This window comes from Myotis nattereri (assembly GCF_964212035.1).
Source record: "Myotis nattereri genome assembly, chromosome: 17".
In the NCBI taxonomy this organism is placed as follows: domain Eukaryota; kingdom Metazoa; phylum Chordata; class Mammalia; order Chiroptera; family Vespertilionidae; genus Myotis; species Myotis nattereri.
The window spans coordinates 12022192-12038028 of NC_138092.1; the positions used below are offsets into that span (position 1 = coordinate 12022192).

Sequence of the window (15837 nt, forward strand, 5' to 3'; positions counted from 1 at the left end):
GTTCCCTTGTGTTCATGACCCACACAGCTCTTAGTCAGTGGGTGTTGGATGTAATTAATGGAAGGGAAACTTAAAAAATGGAAATAACAATAAAGAGAATCACAGTGATATGCCTAGTTACACCTACTGCAGCCGTGCACCTGAGCACTTAAGTGCTGCCAATGGTCCTGATGATGATGGAGATGGCTCAGACCCCCTTGTCCTTGTCTTTTACAAGAGCTGCTAACGAGCAGTAAAATTTACTGATTTTAGTTTCACCTCTTCTCCCTGTCACCACCTACCTCTGGTGGAGGTGCTAATGAGCTGTGAAATGGCCAAAAAGCCTTTATTGAGAAAGAAAAAAAAGCCAAGAGTGAAGGGACCCTGGATAACCCCCAGTGGATGACGGGGACTTGGTTCTCTTAGGTGCAGTCATAGTCTGGGAGGAAGCGTTGACGCCCGGGCTGGGTCTCCAGCCTTCTTTCCTAGGAGTCCATGCTCACTGCAGTAAAAACCCACTGCAGTCTAGCTCTTGGCATATAAAACCTCAGCTCTCAGCACATATTTCTACGTATTTTATAAAACTTCCTTTGGGCTGCTTTTGAAGTTCCAAGACTGCAAAGGGGGGGAAAAGTATCTGACACTTTTTTGTGTTCTTAAGATGTGAAAATGTGGTTTTTAAAAGATGTTTCTCAAGCATGGAGCATATGACAAGAGTAGAAAGAAAAAAAAGGAAGTATGAAAATCTGAAAGCTGGCTTCACTGCCCACAGTATAACTGGGCTTGTCATACGGGTTTGAACATACACTCTGCATCTTGATTGTAACAGTCTTTCCAGAACGTAGTTATCTGAGGACATGATAGCAGCAGCTCCCAGCCCCGGAAACAGAAAGGGGGAGCCTCCCTATGGAGCAGCAGGGCTATGCCATTGCTGTTTGCCAGGGGTGAGCAGGAAGCAACTGGTGATGTGAACAGGGGGACCCACACGGTATTCCTGGCCCGCACCTAATCAGGTCGCAGCTGAATTGCCTGTTACTATTGTGGGCAAAAGAAGTGAAATGAGAACTATAACAGACGTCTCAGAAGTGAAGCATAGAGTAGTCTCCCCAGTCAACTGATGGCTACAGTGGAACTGGGTAAAATGAAAGGTACTAAGTATGTGACACAGTCTGCTCTTAAATTACAAATTTATGTAAACCTAACAACGTACGCAGCTAATAGTAAGTGTGAAGGGAATTTAGAGGTTTCACTAAGACGATATGACTTGAGCTGGACTTTGTAACACATGGAGAATGTGGATGAAGGGAGGGCATTTCAAGTAGACAGTGAGGGGACTGCCTAACTAGTGTGAGTGTTGAGCTGGAAAGTCATAAGAACAAGCAGCGTCACTGACTCCCATCTGCCCTCAGAACTTTCTTACATGGATGTGCTCTCAACAAATACCTCCCCCTCGTTCAGACCGGTTTTCTGACTCTGTCACTCACGATCTTCCAAGAATGCCTATCCACCTCCTCATTCACCAGCGTGCCTGAGAAAAGGTCCTCCAGCATCTGTTTGAATACTCCAGGCGATGAGAGGCTCATGCTCTCACACAGCAGCCCTTCCTGTTACTTCTAGCTATTAATGAGGGTTTTTTTCCTAATTTTGAGTCAAAATTATTACCATTCAGCCAGTTTTGACCATTTCTCAGAACTTGTGAGGTGGACAGAACAGCCACACACCTTGTTGGGAGGACGCCCCTCTGCACCTTCAAGAACAGGGGGGAAGCGAGGATGTTTTCCTCCTTTCCTTCTCTCTAGGCTAGTGGTTCTCGAGCTGAAGAGTATATCACAGTCCTTGGGGTACCTGTTAAGATAGATTCCTGGTCACACTCCCACGGGACCAGGTCCAGGAACTCTTGGTGTGATGTGCTCATTTCTAACAAGTTCTCAAGTGATGATGCTTCTGGTCCGGGGGCCATGCTTTGACCATACAGCTCTGTCTGACCTTTCCCAGTTCGTTCACCTCTTGTGCATGAAGTTGCTGGGCCATCTACCAACTAGTGGAATGGCAGGGTACTTCTATGAAGAAATGGTTTCCGTGGCAGGTCCTGGTGGTTAAGGCAATTGGCTATATGCCCTTGCTAGCTGTGTGATCTTGCCAGTTATTTAACCTTTGTGAATCACTTTCCTCATCTGTAAAATGGGGATAGTAATAGTGCTTCCTCAAGAAGTTAGTGGGAGGATTAAATGAGTTTTTACATGTAAAGTCCTCACAACATGTCTGGCCCACTATCATAACCCCGTAAGCTTCGTTCCAATAACAGTGATGGCACACTCCCAGGCAGGCGTGGCACCAGTGGGACTTGTTTTGTTTACTCTGAGTCTCTCATTCTTTCATGCATATTACATATTTTCAAGGAGTGACATTAAATTTCAGGGATAAATGAATATATATAATGTTCCGGAGCAGATATGACACACTACAATAGTTCACCACAAGTCAAAAAAGTTAGTAATGAAAAATACATTTTTTTTTTCAATTCTCAAAAATGTTACCTGTTTCTTTTTTCTGATTGTAAAAGATTTCCCATAACTAGTACCTATTACCCATATAATGTTAGACAAATTTCTTAATCTTTACATGTTTTATATTCCTTTTGTAAAAGAAAGCACCCAGAAAATATTAGTTCACTTTTGTTATTTTTGTATTAACTGTTATAAAATATTTCTAAAACCACAGATAGTCTAATGAAGAAAATAAAAATTACGCATAATTCAACCACCCAAAGATAAATAATATTATTACTTTGATGTATTTTTTCTAGGTAGATGTTTTTAAACAACTTGAGATCTGGTTATAATAACAATTTTTCAACTTGTTTTTTCCCACTTAAAACATAACTCTTCTCATGTTATCTAAAATTCCTAAAAATTTTCTTTGAATGGTTGCATATTAATTTACCATATGATCCATTGAAACAGCATTTCCTTGTTGTTGGGTTTTTAGATAATTTCCAATTGTCACTATAATAAATACTTATAAATAAATATCTTTGTGTATAAATAAATGTCCAAATCTCTGAGCCTACCCCTAATATAATTTGCTATAAAATTTAATTCCGTGAACAAAGTATATGAATGTTTTTATGGTACTTGATGCATATTCCCAAACTAAAAACATGTATTTTTATTCTTTAACAAAAATTCATTGTTTTGTCTCACCAAATTCTTGTTAGGGCTACACTAATCTTTTAAATATATGTTTGCCCCAAAACTTCTGCTGATTTTCTTAGTTTTCAAACTAAGCATTTTTTTTCTTTATTGATTAAGGTATTACATATGTGTCCTTACCCCCCCTTTGCCCCCCCACCCCCCACTCATGCCCTCACTCCCCTGGTGTCTGTGTCCATTGGTTAGGCTTATATGCATGCATACAAGTCCTTTGGTTGATCTCTCCCCCTTACCCCCACCCTCCCCTACCTTCCCTCTGAAGTTTGATGGTCTGATCGATGCTTCTCTGTCTCTGGATCTGTTTTTGTTCATCAATTTATGTTGTTCATTATTTTTTTTAAAAAGTATTAATATAAAGAGGGGTTCAAAACATAACTAACAAAAATAATTTCCATACATTTCAAGTTTAAGGAATTCTTTTAATCATTCTTTGCATTAATGTCAAATACTAGTATACATATTTTAAGACATCTGGTGCCAAATGACATTTCAGAATTTTTCCAAATGCTATTTGTACTGATTAATGTTTGTAATCATCTTCTGTGGGGACTACCTCTCACACTTTTTTCTGCTTCTACCCTATTTATAATCAATAATACTAAAAAAAAAAAAATAGAATCTAGCCACACAGAAAAGTCCTATTGGAGAGCAGTGATGAAGCGGGGTAGCCTTCACCTGTCTGAAGGGACGTGTCATTGTCTCCCGGAGGAGCTGCAAGTCCCTTGCACATTCCCACTGTCAGGAAGGCACACACTTCAGTTATATTTTGAATGTTAGCATTTCTTGTAGTCAGGTGAGATTGAGCTCTATGTTAGAACCATTTAAAAACTTAGGTTGTGAAACGCGGGACACAAAAGCAGCAATTTATTTAACCTGGAATGAAGCAAATGGCGAGTAGTTAATACTGAACCTGGGTGAATGAAGCAAATGGCGAGTGGTTAATACTGAACCTGGGTGATACTGAAAGGTTCAGCAGACCACCGGGCGAACCTCAAATGCACCGCTGCGGCTATTGAACTTGTGAAAAACCTTTCTAGTCAGTGTTTTTTAGCCTGTCTGTCTCTCTCTCTCTCTCTCTCTCTCTCTCTCTCTCTCTCTCTCTCTCCCCCTCCCTCCCTCCTCCCTCTCTCCCTCCCTCCTTCCCTCCTCCCTCTCTCCCTTTATACTTCTCCCTCCTCCCCTCCACCACCACCACACACACACAAGCAAAAATTTAGTGTCTTTTTAAAATGGATTTATTATTTTATTGTCAGGGTAGATTAATTAACATTGAGATTAGCTCTAGTTCAAGTACATCAGAGACACAGATTTCCTCAATTAGCCGGGTCAGGGAGGAAGATAGGAACCAAGACTTCAGAAGAGTTTCATGGATGCCTGCCTCCCTGTCTCTTAGTTTCTTTCCTTCTACTCAGCCTGGGCCTGGGAATTTGCAATAAACTGCAGCTGCCTAATTACGAAGCCCTACTGGGGAGATGGTGTACCTTGACCACATTACTAGGCCCCTGTGTAATGGAAAATTGACTGGTGCTCTTCTGAGCAGTGACTTTGGTTATTGTCTGTACCCTGCCTTGCCTCTGCCCCTTGCATTTCCCCACTGAATGACAGATTCCCAGGCACTTTGTACAGCTACTCATGCACACGGATTTGCTTCCATGTTTCCCACCCCCTGATGGAGCTTCACCACTCTAAAACCTTACATGTACGTGTGTATGTCTGTGTAGACATTGGTATCTTTATCCATACACTTTTAATCATGGCTGAGATATCATTTTCCAGTGCATCTGGTGCTCTGGAGTCCTTCTTTAATATCGCTATTCTCCTTGGCACTGATCTAATAAGAGTTCTGAAACCTGCTAAGTACAATCATATGTGGAAATCTTCAGTACACATCTTTGTGGCTTTGGGGAAAGAGGGGAATTAGTGTGAAACCTGGAAATGTGTATTAAAGAGAAACCCTACATTTAAAAAATTAAGTAGCTGTCTTCAACTGATAAATTAATCTTGAAATTCTAACCATAATGTTCAAAATAAAGGCCTTGTAAGTGTTGCCACTTTGAAGAAAAGCAGACGTGGCTGCACGGGACCCTGCGTGGGAGCCGCACGCAGAGTCCGGGAGGAGCAGCCGTGCTGGATGCCCCTCATCCAGTGGCCTTCCCTCCTGGCTACTTTTAAAGGTTTTCTTTTTATCAAATTTGAAAGCCTGTTTAACAGGCTTTTTAGTTGAAAATGAAACTATATAAAACCCACCAAGACGATCTCTGTCTTTAAACAAAGTGAGTCCCAGATGGTTGCAGAGATGCTGTGGTTTCTGTGAGAGACAGTGAAATTCTCCCCAACCTCCTGGGGCCCAAAGGTTCTGAAGCAAGAGTGCCGTGGTGCATGGCCAGGCTGGCTCACCCAGAACGCGAACTGACTGCCATACAGCCTCAGAGCTCTCGAATGTTTGCTTAAAGTTGGGTGATGCTGTGGCATCAAAATAGTAATCGTGAATGTGTGTTAACCCCTCGCATACACTAAAGAAAAACTTGCCTCCTAAGTTAGGACCCATAATTCAGTTGAGTGTTATATTAGCTATTGTGAAAACATTGTTTTTGTCTTAAATATATATATAATGGCCAGAGTATCTAGGGGAACTATAACAGTTAAGCACAGCTTGGTTTTCACAGATGTATTCCTTCTAAAGAAAACTGAAAGGAATAAATCGTTGGGAAATAAATGTTTAAGAAAATGCTAAACCTCACGATTCAAAAAATGCAAGTTGAAACAACAATAACAATTTTTCTTCTGCCAATACAACAGGTTCTTGGAGGTAAAACTATAGTTCTTAAAGAGTCACTCATGTTTGTGTAAGTAATAGTTCATTAAAAACAATGGTTACAAAATATTCTTAGTGACATAGCAAAAATATCAATTAGGATGTTTTCAGCTTAAAGTTACAAAATAGGCTTTTTAATCTTCATAGCAAGTTATTGCAGCAGACACTATTATGGTTACTGTTTTACGTTTACCATCGCACATAGCAAGAGGGAAGGAAGTGGGCTCCTTGTTGGTCAGCTAAGCGCCTCCATGCTCTGCTGCTCTGCCACCACGTGGGTTTCCCTCCTGTTTCGGGATGGCCGCAGAGGGATCTGTATTCCTCTCCTAACACCTTCCAGGCCAGGAGAGAGGACTTATCCCCCTTTTTATCCAGGAGCAAGTCTCCCCCAGAGCCTTTTAGCAGTCTTTCCTTCCATATTATTAGCCAAGAGTCCCATGTTTATTCCTTAATCATTGCAAAAGGAACTACCAGGATTAGCTTATGCCAATTGTGATACAGTACTCAGTACACCTTCCCTGAATGCTTTGCTGATATTTGAGATCTAAACCAAGTCAGGGTTTTTAATAGCAAGGGAGGAGGAGGGGCCAGCTATTTGGAACAAAACCAGTGGTGTCTGCCACATTTACATTATGATGGGCAGCCTTTATCCTCTTTTTATAGTTCTAAGTTTTCTTAATCCGTAGGTATCAATGAGAGACTATCAAGGTGATTACCAGCACAGACTCTGTGCCAGGTGGGTAATATTGGCAAGTTATTCACCATCTGTGCCTCCATTTTCTCCTTGTTAAGATGAGGAGTCATCGTAGCACCTATGTTATAAGGTTGCTGTGAGATGAAAAGAGTTAATTTGTGAAAGGCTGGTATTAGTCAGGGCTCTTCAAAGAAAGAACCAGAAGATGTGTGTGCGCGCGCAGATATTGGCACACATATATTATGTATGTACGGACAGAAGGAGCGGGAAAGATTTGTGATAAGTTGGCTTACTGATTATGGAGGTCAGGAAGTCCCAAGATTCAAGGTCTGCAAGTCAGAGACCCCGTGGCCGGCATGGAGTTCGAGTCCTAAACCAGCAGGAGGCCGGCCCAGGAAGAGCTGATGTTTCAGTCCACGTCCAGTGGCCGAGAAAAACCAGTGTTCAGCTCCGGCAGTCAGCAGGAGGGGTTCCCTCCCACTCAGGCCCCTCTGTTCAGATCCACAGTTGATAGAACGAGGCCCACACTCATTTGGAGGGCAGTCTGCTTCACGCATCAGCCTTCTCAGATGTTAACCTCATCCAGGCAGCCTCCCAGACACACCCAGACAGACCACGTGTGACCGGATCTGTGTGTCCTGACACATAAAATGAACCATCACATACTTAGGCCGGTAACTCCGCAGTGTTTACACTAGTTATTATTTTATAACCTGAAATAATATTACGGAGAAGGAAATCCAGATGGGAAAGTCCTATTTCCCCCATAATGGTGAGTATTCCTATTATGGAAGGATTTGCTTTCTGAAAATATTCACTTTATAAGAATAAATTTTGCATTGCCTTTTCCATTTCAATCTATTTAAGAGAGATTTCTTAATCCCTACTATGAACTATACTCTTAGCTGACTGAACAGTTGGGTAATCCATGGGGTTAATGAGTAATTCTGTGTGTTTTATGAAGATACATGCTTCACTATAGGAAAAACCTGAATAAAATAAAATGCAACTAGGCATCTGAGTAACAAATTGTCTTATTGCATAAGAACAGAATAAACCCTTGGAGATCAGCTTCAGGGAACAGAGTGATCACAACCGCCCTCTCAGCTACCAGAGGGAAGTCTTATTTCGGTCCCATCCTTTCTTTCTGCTGCATCATTTGTACCATTGACCACCTCCCCTTGGCCAGTCCCTTCCAGGGGCTCCCGCAGCGCTGATCTCGCCTGCTCCACCACCACCCCTTCACCCCTTGTTCCCCAGCCTCTGCTTTGGCTTCTCACCCTGAGAAGCTCTCCCTAAAGTGTTGGTCAGTTGCTGGGTTTGAGCCTCTACCTTCTCTTCCAAGTAAACTATTTTCCTGTGAACATTTGCAAGTCTTTTATCTCCAGCCCCACCTTTCCTCTCAAGCATATGGCCAGTATTTCTAGCTGGACCTGCACACACACCCCCACCTCTATGTGTCTCTCCTTTGAATGCTGCAAACTCAATAGAGCAAACTCTCTCCTTTGAAGCCTCTTTTTCTTCTTGCACTCTATAAGGTAATAACTTTTTTCTTTTTTAATTGAGTTTAGGGGGGGGGGATGGAGAGAGAGAGAGAGAGAGAGAGAGAGAGAGAGAGAGAGAGAGAGAGAGAATGAATTTGTTGCTCCATTTATTTATGCATCCATTGGTTGCTTCTTGTATGTGCCCTCACTGGAGGTGGAACCCGCAACATTGGTGTAACTGGATGACGCTCTGGCCAGCCGAGCTACCCAGCCAGAGACTTCATTTATTTCCTTCCTTCCTTCTTTTTTTAAATCCTCACCCAAGGATATTTTTCGATTACTTTTAGATAGAGTGGAAGGAGGGAGGGAAAGGGGGGGAAGGAGCGAGAGAGAGAGAGACATTGGTGAGAGAGACATCTATCAGTTGCCTCCCGCATGCACCCCAACCTGCAACCCTTCAGAGCTGATGAAGGCCTTATTTATTTATTGTCTTTTAGATTATCATCTGTGGAAGACAGATCATCTGTAGTTACTTGTCTCAAAGCATAGAACTGAAAGTCGTCCAGCATTACATGGGTCACGATGGACAAGCTGTGGTTCGAGAACATTTTGACTGCCTCACAGCCCAGCAGAAGTTGCCTTCCTACATCCTGGAAAACAGTGAGCTGACAGAGCTGTGTGTGAAGGCCAAAGGAGATGAAGACTGGTCGAGGGACGTGTGCCTGGAGTCCGCCGCCCCCGAGCACAGCGTTGTCATCCAGGTACGAGAAGTGGCACAATCGAGAGGAGAGCAGCTTTACAATTAAAGCTGTCAGGATGTCCTGTATTCAGTACAGACCTCTGATTAAAAGATGACTTATTCTGGGAATATGAAGGACGTCTGTAATACTGTCAGCAATAAAAATAAAAGGCAGTGTATTCAAAAGAGGGGAGACCTGAAATAATGTGAAGTGGCGTTGCGTGTTGCTTCTCAGACTTCCTCCCCATCCCAGGACCACACGTGTGTATCCAGTCCAGGCGTTCGTGTAGCCAAATGCTGCTGCTGGTGCACAGGCTTTGTGGGGGAGAAAGAGTGTCCTCCCCACTCAGGAATCTGTGATGACCTGTGACTTTTTTTCTCTCTCCCTCAATCTCCACCATCATCACTTTCATCCCCATAAAGGACGAATCCTCTCCTCCATTCTCCCACTCAGTCCTGTATCAGTCTCTCCCCGAAGAAGTCCCCTCGTCTTGATGGAAAAAATTGCCCCCATTAACTCACTGCACGTCCACTTTATGCCATAATGAAGTCTGTTTTTGCTTAGTTTTCTTTTTTATGGTTCTTTTCTATAACTTCAAACCTTTTAATCCTCCCAACCGGTATTTGTGCCTTATTTTCATTCATCAGTAGCCTGGGGTTTGATGGGACCTTCTCTATGCCACCTGCAGGTGCCGTCTTCAAACAGCTCCATTATTTACGTCTGGTGCACCGTTCTGACTTTGGAACCCAACTCGCAAGTGCAACAGCGACTGGTGAGTGCTTCCCAATCCTAAAATATGGTATATGACTCTGACCTTTTCTGTTCTGAAATAAATTAAGGTCACAGTGACCCAAGGAAGAGATTTATGACGTTTGTTTCAGCATCAAACAGCTGGAATACTGCAACAAAGCAAATATGAAAGTTCTTCTGTCCTTTTATTTTTTACAGATTGTGTTCAGCCCTCTCTTTATCATGAGGAGTCATCTTCCAGACCCCATTATCATACATTTGGAGAAAAGGAGTCTGGGATTGAGTGAAACACAAATTATTCCAGGAAAAGGGCAGGAGAAACCGCTGCAAAACATAGAACCTGACCTTGTGCATCACCTCACATTTCAAGCAAGGTACTGGGAAAATCCTTCTATTTTCCTAAGAGAAGTTCAGTAGAAAATTAACCTATTGAGAGGAAGAGGGAAGATTGAGGTTTTTGTATGATACCTTATGAGAATGTTGTTTTAAAATTATCCTGCCGACTGTTCTATAGTTTTAAATAAAATTCAGCCTTTTTTTTTTTTTATTAAGCTTAGAAGTAAACAAGAGGGATCATTAGAAAATTTAATTGGCACATAATTTCTCTCACAAAAGAAGAGATGAATAGAGAACTCACCCAAGCACGGTTGTGGTCGGGGGAGGGGTAGGAAGAGGAAGAAGCCAGGGCCAGGTCATGCAAACACGGTGTCACCAAAACCTAAAACACCAAAAGTTGACTCAACCTCACAAAAGAAGTACCGGACTATACTACCTTTGTACTTAGTTCTTTTCCGTAAGTTGCAGACCACTGCGGAAACCTGATATTCTTGCTTTTTCCCCCCACTTCCCAGAGAAGAAGATGATCCTTCACATTGCGCTGTCCCCATCTCAACGTGCCTCGTTAAGCAGATAGCTTCGAAGGCGCACCCGGGAGGTCCCATTCACCAGATCCTTGATGACTTCTACGGGCCAGAGAAGTCCCTTCACCCCCTGTGGCCCTATAGCAGGAAGGATACTGACAGGTAATGTCCTCCAGCAATCTTTTTCTGCAAACATTTCTCAATATTAAGTAATAAAAGACCATTCACAACAACGTTAGATATCCAAAATAAAGGGTGTGTTTGTAAAAAGAAGATACTTGCCTGTATATGTCAGATTCCGCCCTTTTATCATCCAGTAGATGTGTTTTGTAGATGACTTTACTCATAATCTGGCACATAATTGCATGAAAAGTTTCTCCTGGTGCACACCCAGCATTAGATAATGGTGATGTGAAGAGGTGTCCTGCCGGACACAGTGTGTCTGGGGTCCTTAGCCATGTTTCCTGAACACTGAATTAGCTGCATTTCACCGAGTCCCTTGATGTGGTCTTTGGAACAGGAACGAACAGCTCAGTCAGTGGGACAGCCCGATGCGCGTGAAGCTGTCAGTCTGGAAGCCACATGTTAGAACCTTGCTGATAGAGCTTCTCCCCTGGGCCCTGCTAATCAATCAGTCCCAGTGGGACCTCTGGCTGTTTGAAGGAGAGAAGATTGTTCTGCAGGTTCCTGCTGGCAAAATTATTATTCCTCCTAATTTCCAGGTACTATAACTTTTTTTAACTAATATGAATTCCTTTCTTTCAACAGCTAGCTTTTATTCTGAGGTTGCATTTATGTTCACAGCAGAATGAATCAGATGTGGGAAACTGTCCTCTGAGATGCACATGTAAGGGGTATGGAATGTTCTTTGATATTCAAACATCTCAGACGTCCTTTTTTGCCCATCAGCAGTATTCATGTTTGAGATATCATTAACTTTGATAACTTGTACTGTTACATTCTCATTTCCATTGTGTACTGGATGTTTGACAAGCATTAGAACCAGCCTGCTCAGATATATTCAGGCCATAGAGCCATATTCTGTGCTAACCGACCCCCCAGAGATCTGCAAGGTGGTTAAGAATTGAGGATTTCTGAGCAACCATTTTTGTCACGGCCCCCTTTTTAAATAAGTGGATTTGAATTCCATAATCATGATGCCCACCCAGTGTTGACAATAACATGGAATCATCACTGTCAGGGGGGGAAACCTAACCACAAACAGAACTTCACAGGAAGATTTATGCTCCCTCACAGGGAATTTTCTCTGTAAGGCTAGCTCATTTTAAAGGGCACATAAATCTATAAGAAAATAGAGTACAAGGGACACCTAAGTAACATGTTTTCTGATAGGGAACAACTTGAGCATTCTTTTTGGGGGGACTTCAGTTCATAAACATCTTTATTCAATTGCATTTTTAAAAAATAATCAGATGATGTTACCTTATGGAATTGGAATGTTGACCTCCATGGACCTAAAGTTGCATGTTATTCTTTTGTCAAATGAAATGAAACCTTCAGTTTTTAAGCCTTTGGTATTTATAGGGTAGTTACAGCGTGGGTTTGGTTTTATTCCCCTCTTCCGTAAATATGAATTCCACCATGAATCAAAGAAAACAGTGAGACCTAAAATAAAATGTGTGCTGCCATTACAAAAAGAAAGAAAGTAGAAAAAGAAAGAGAAAACCATAAAGGAATTGTTTGCCTAAATAGACCTATTATATACAGTGGGGCCTTGACTTACGAGTTTAATTAGTTCCGTGACGGAGCTTGTAACTCAAATTACTCGTATGTCAAATCTTAAAGTGAACGAGTGAGACACGTGATGCTGGGCTGATGTTGTGGCGTTCACTGTGACGTTCGCTGCATCAACTAGCGATGGGGTATCTGAAGCCGGCTCGTAACCGAATTTTAGCTTGCAACTCAAAGCAAAAAAATCGGCCAAGAGACAGCTCGTATCTCGAAAAACTCATTAGTCGGGACACTCGTAAGTCAAGGCCCCACTGTAATATTAAAAAAATTCCTGTGAATTGAGATAAAAATATCAAAGTTAAGAATAATACTTTATAACTGAAGCATTATTTTTCCAGGAAGCTTTTCAAATTGGAATATACTGGGCAAATACAAACACTGTGCACAAGTCAGGAGCAGTTAAACTGGTTCATAACCTGACATCTCCAAAGTGGAAAGATGGAGGGAATGGCGAAGTTGTGTCACTGGACGAAGAAGGGTTTGTTGATGCTGAAATAAGACTTGGTGCTTTTCCAGGCCATCAGAAGGTAGGACCAAAGTTGTGTGGGTCAGGGCAAGTAGCATGCCGTCCCCTCAGCCTGCTTAAAATGAGCCCACCCTTTTCTTTGTAATCCCTCTTTGGTATTACTTGTTCTAGACAGTTTATAACAGTGAAACACGTGAATTCTTAGACCTCTCCGTTTTATAGGTTTTTCCTTACGCCAATGGTAAAAGCTGCGTCACATAATTTACCCGAGAACTGCTCCAGCTCAGGACACTCAGCAGTCACTTGATGTATTCACAGATACCCACAGATTGTAGTTGCCTCCTTCTGGTAGAGGAGGAAGTAGAGTTGCTAACATTCTGAGCAACACCTAAAAGGACAAAGGCTCCTGCCACAGGTTCTGTCCTGAGCGCAGCGACAGCCTCCATTCAGGTTTCCCATAGAACCAGTGCTCTAAGTGGGAGCTGTATCCTTGCACGGGAGACTGGTACCCATGTCTTTAAAGATCTGAATACAAAAAACATACTTAAGCAGTTATTAATTAAATACAAATGTTCCAAAGTCCATGAAAACCAATGAAGTGAATAATACAGTGACGAGTCATATAAAACTGCATGTATGAAAGTGCGCTATCCTGTTGTACCATGTCGAGGTCTCCTGCTGTACTTAATCATATCTCCGTTGTTTTAGCTGTCCCAAATCAGAAAAAGAAAGGAATACTTCATGGGGGGAGTATAATTCAGTGGCCTTTCTGTGGGAAAAGTTAGGTTTGACAGGCATCTTTGAAAAGTTTCTCAAGAAATGTTAGGGTCACTTGGTGACTTTTTAAAAATAAATTTCTCTGATACAAAGAAGTTGGTCTTTCTTCAATATTCAAGGCTGGTATCCATTTCCTCAAAGTTGTCTGGGCAACACATGTTTATGCTCTGCCGGCCAAAATACTGGAACATGGGTGTAAATGGCAAAGAGCTGTAAGCGTGAATCACCCAAAGTTGAATAGTTGTAAGTTGAGAACTACCATCAAAACCTGGAAAAAATGTTATGATATACAGTCAAACACCCAATATGTCCAGCACCTCACAGCATAGCCACAGCAAAGGCTGAATAAATGTTTGTGAATGAATGAATGAACTGTTGGAAAATTTATTTTACATATTTATATCTCATTATTCTTCAGCAGCGATTCTCAAACGTTTTATTCTCAGGACCCCTTAAAATTACTGAAGACCTCCCAAAATTTTTCGCTCATGTGGGTTATACCTATTGATATTTATCAAATTAGAAATCAAAACAAAAAAATTAAAGTACGAGGATACACATACATTCCATTAGTCATGAAAGTGATGACATCATACATCCTATAACCTCCAGAAAACTCCGTTTGTGCACTCAGTAGAGAACTAGAGTGGAAAGGACAGATAGCATCTTAGTATTATTATAAAGACAGTTTTGACCTTGGGACCCCTCCAAGGATCTCAAAGACACCCCCTCGGACCATGGGGCCTAGACCACATTTTTAGAACTGCTGTCCTGATAGTGCCACTTGCTAGGTGGGTACCTTTAGGCAATAATGTCTTCTCTGAGCACCAGTTCCTATAACATGGTAAGGTCGTGAGATGATACATGTAGTGATTAAGAGCAGCACCATGGAACCAGACTGCATGGTTTTCAACCCTCTTTATATTTGAAACCTTAGGCGAGTTACTTAACCTCTTTGTGCCTCATTTTCCTCGTCTGTAAAATGGGGATAAGAGTAGTGACTCTATGTGGCTGTTGTGAGGGCTCTGTGAGTTAATATGCATGAAGTACTTACAGGTAGCCACAGAAGGCACTACATGAGAGCCAATCATTATGATTTCATTAGCAGCAGCAGCAGCATTGAAGTTCCCGGAACTCCCCTTGGCGAGGTAGGCACTCAGGGAGACAGCTGTTCTCATGCACACGAAGAAGAGAGGAGGAATGTTTCGTTGAATTTTTTATGTTGAAAAAGATGAGTGGCGTTTGTTTATGTAAAGGTGCTTTATAAATAAATATTTTGTGAGGGAGTAACTTGAAAGCAGGTCTCTATCGGTCACTACACGGTGGCAGCAAAACTAACTGGTTTGCTGAAGCACCCCGTTTGTAGAGTAACGAGGGGCCAGGGCACTTTTGAAACTGAGAGGGGACTCTATTAAGTCCTCTGGAGCAGAAGGTAACTTGGTACTGACCTGGGAAACCCAGTGGTAAAATGACCTTTTAAAAATAGCCAGGAGATTTCTGTTTGCCTTATAAGGTTCTCAAGTGTTCTCTTCCTCCAATTTCTTGCAGTTGTGTCAGTTCTGCATTTCCTCCATGGTACAGCAGGGCATACAGATTATTCAGATTGAAGACAAGACTACAGTAATCAATAATACCCCATATCAGATATTTTATAAACCACAGTTACTTGTCTCCAAGCCCCATTCTGAAATAGAGGTAAGTGATTCTCAATGTGATTGGCTTGTCTTAAGTTTCAATAAGTTACAATAAAGTAGGATCAACTTTTTAAAATCTAGAACAAATAAAAAGCTAATGCTGAATATAGGTAAAGAGAAATGCATTTGTTCTTGCTTTAATTAAAACTGTGGATGTCATGGTCAGTGCTTGTAAGCACTGCTCCTAATTAACAAGCAGACACATCCTGACACAGCGTGGAGTCACCGCCCACCCCGTCCGCTGGGAGGCTGCGGCACAGGCGTCCAGCACAGGCAGGAGGTCCTCCTGAGGCCTGGCTCCCAGGTCTCAGGCTGTGGCACCTGAGAAGCCTATGGGCGCAGGGCTGGGCCCCAGCTGTGCCGCGGCTGGGAGCACCAAGCTCCGGGTCCACAGGAGAGTAAACGTGAAAATGTACCAACTCGTTTATGTCAACATCTCCATGGCAGAATACGCGGAAAACAAATCCAAGGAGGGTTTTTATGCAGTTCTTTATACAGTTAAAATGAAGTTATATTTAGAGAGAAGGAAGATATTTTAAAAGGACTTAAATGCAGAGCATTCTAAATGGTAGCTGTTGTTTTATGCTATTGAAACTATTGTGTAGGAAAGTATT

General features: G+C 42.1%; 1 protein-coding gene across 1 annotated transcript in view; it reads left to right on the forward strand.

Annotated features, from left to right (window-relative positions):
- Positions 1-15837, forward strand: part of VPS13B (vacuolar protein sorting 13 homolog B) — a 610900-nt gene that overhangs the window by 553240 nt on the left and 41823 nt on the right. The window contains exons 45-51 of the mRNA XM_081111114.1: positions 8682-8945; positions 9613-9696; positions 9873-10048; positions 10526-10696; positions 11055-11256; positions 12625-12813; positions 15078-15224. Coding sequence (XP_080967240.1) covers positions 8682-8945; positions 9613-9696; positions 9873-10048; positions 10526-10696; positions 11055-11256; positions 12625-12813; positions 15078-15224 — 1233 coding nt within the window. The remainder of the gene's footprint in view (positions 1-8681; positions 8946-9612; positions 9697-9872; positions 10049-10525; positions 10697-11054; positions 11257-12624; positions 12814-15077; positions 15225-15837) is intronic.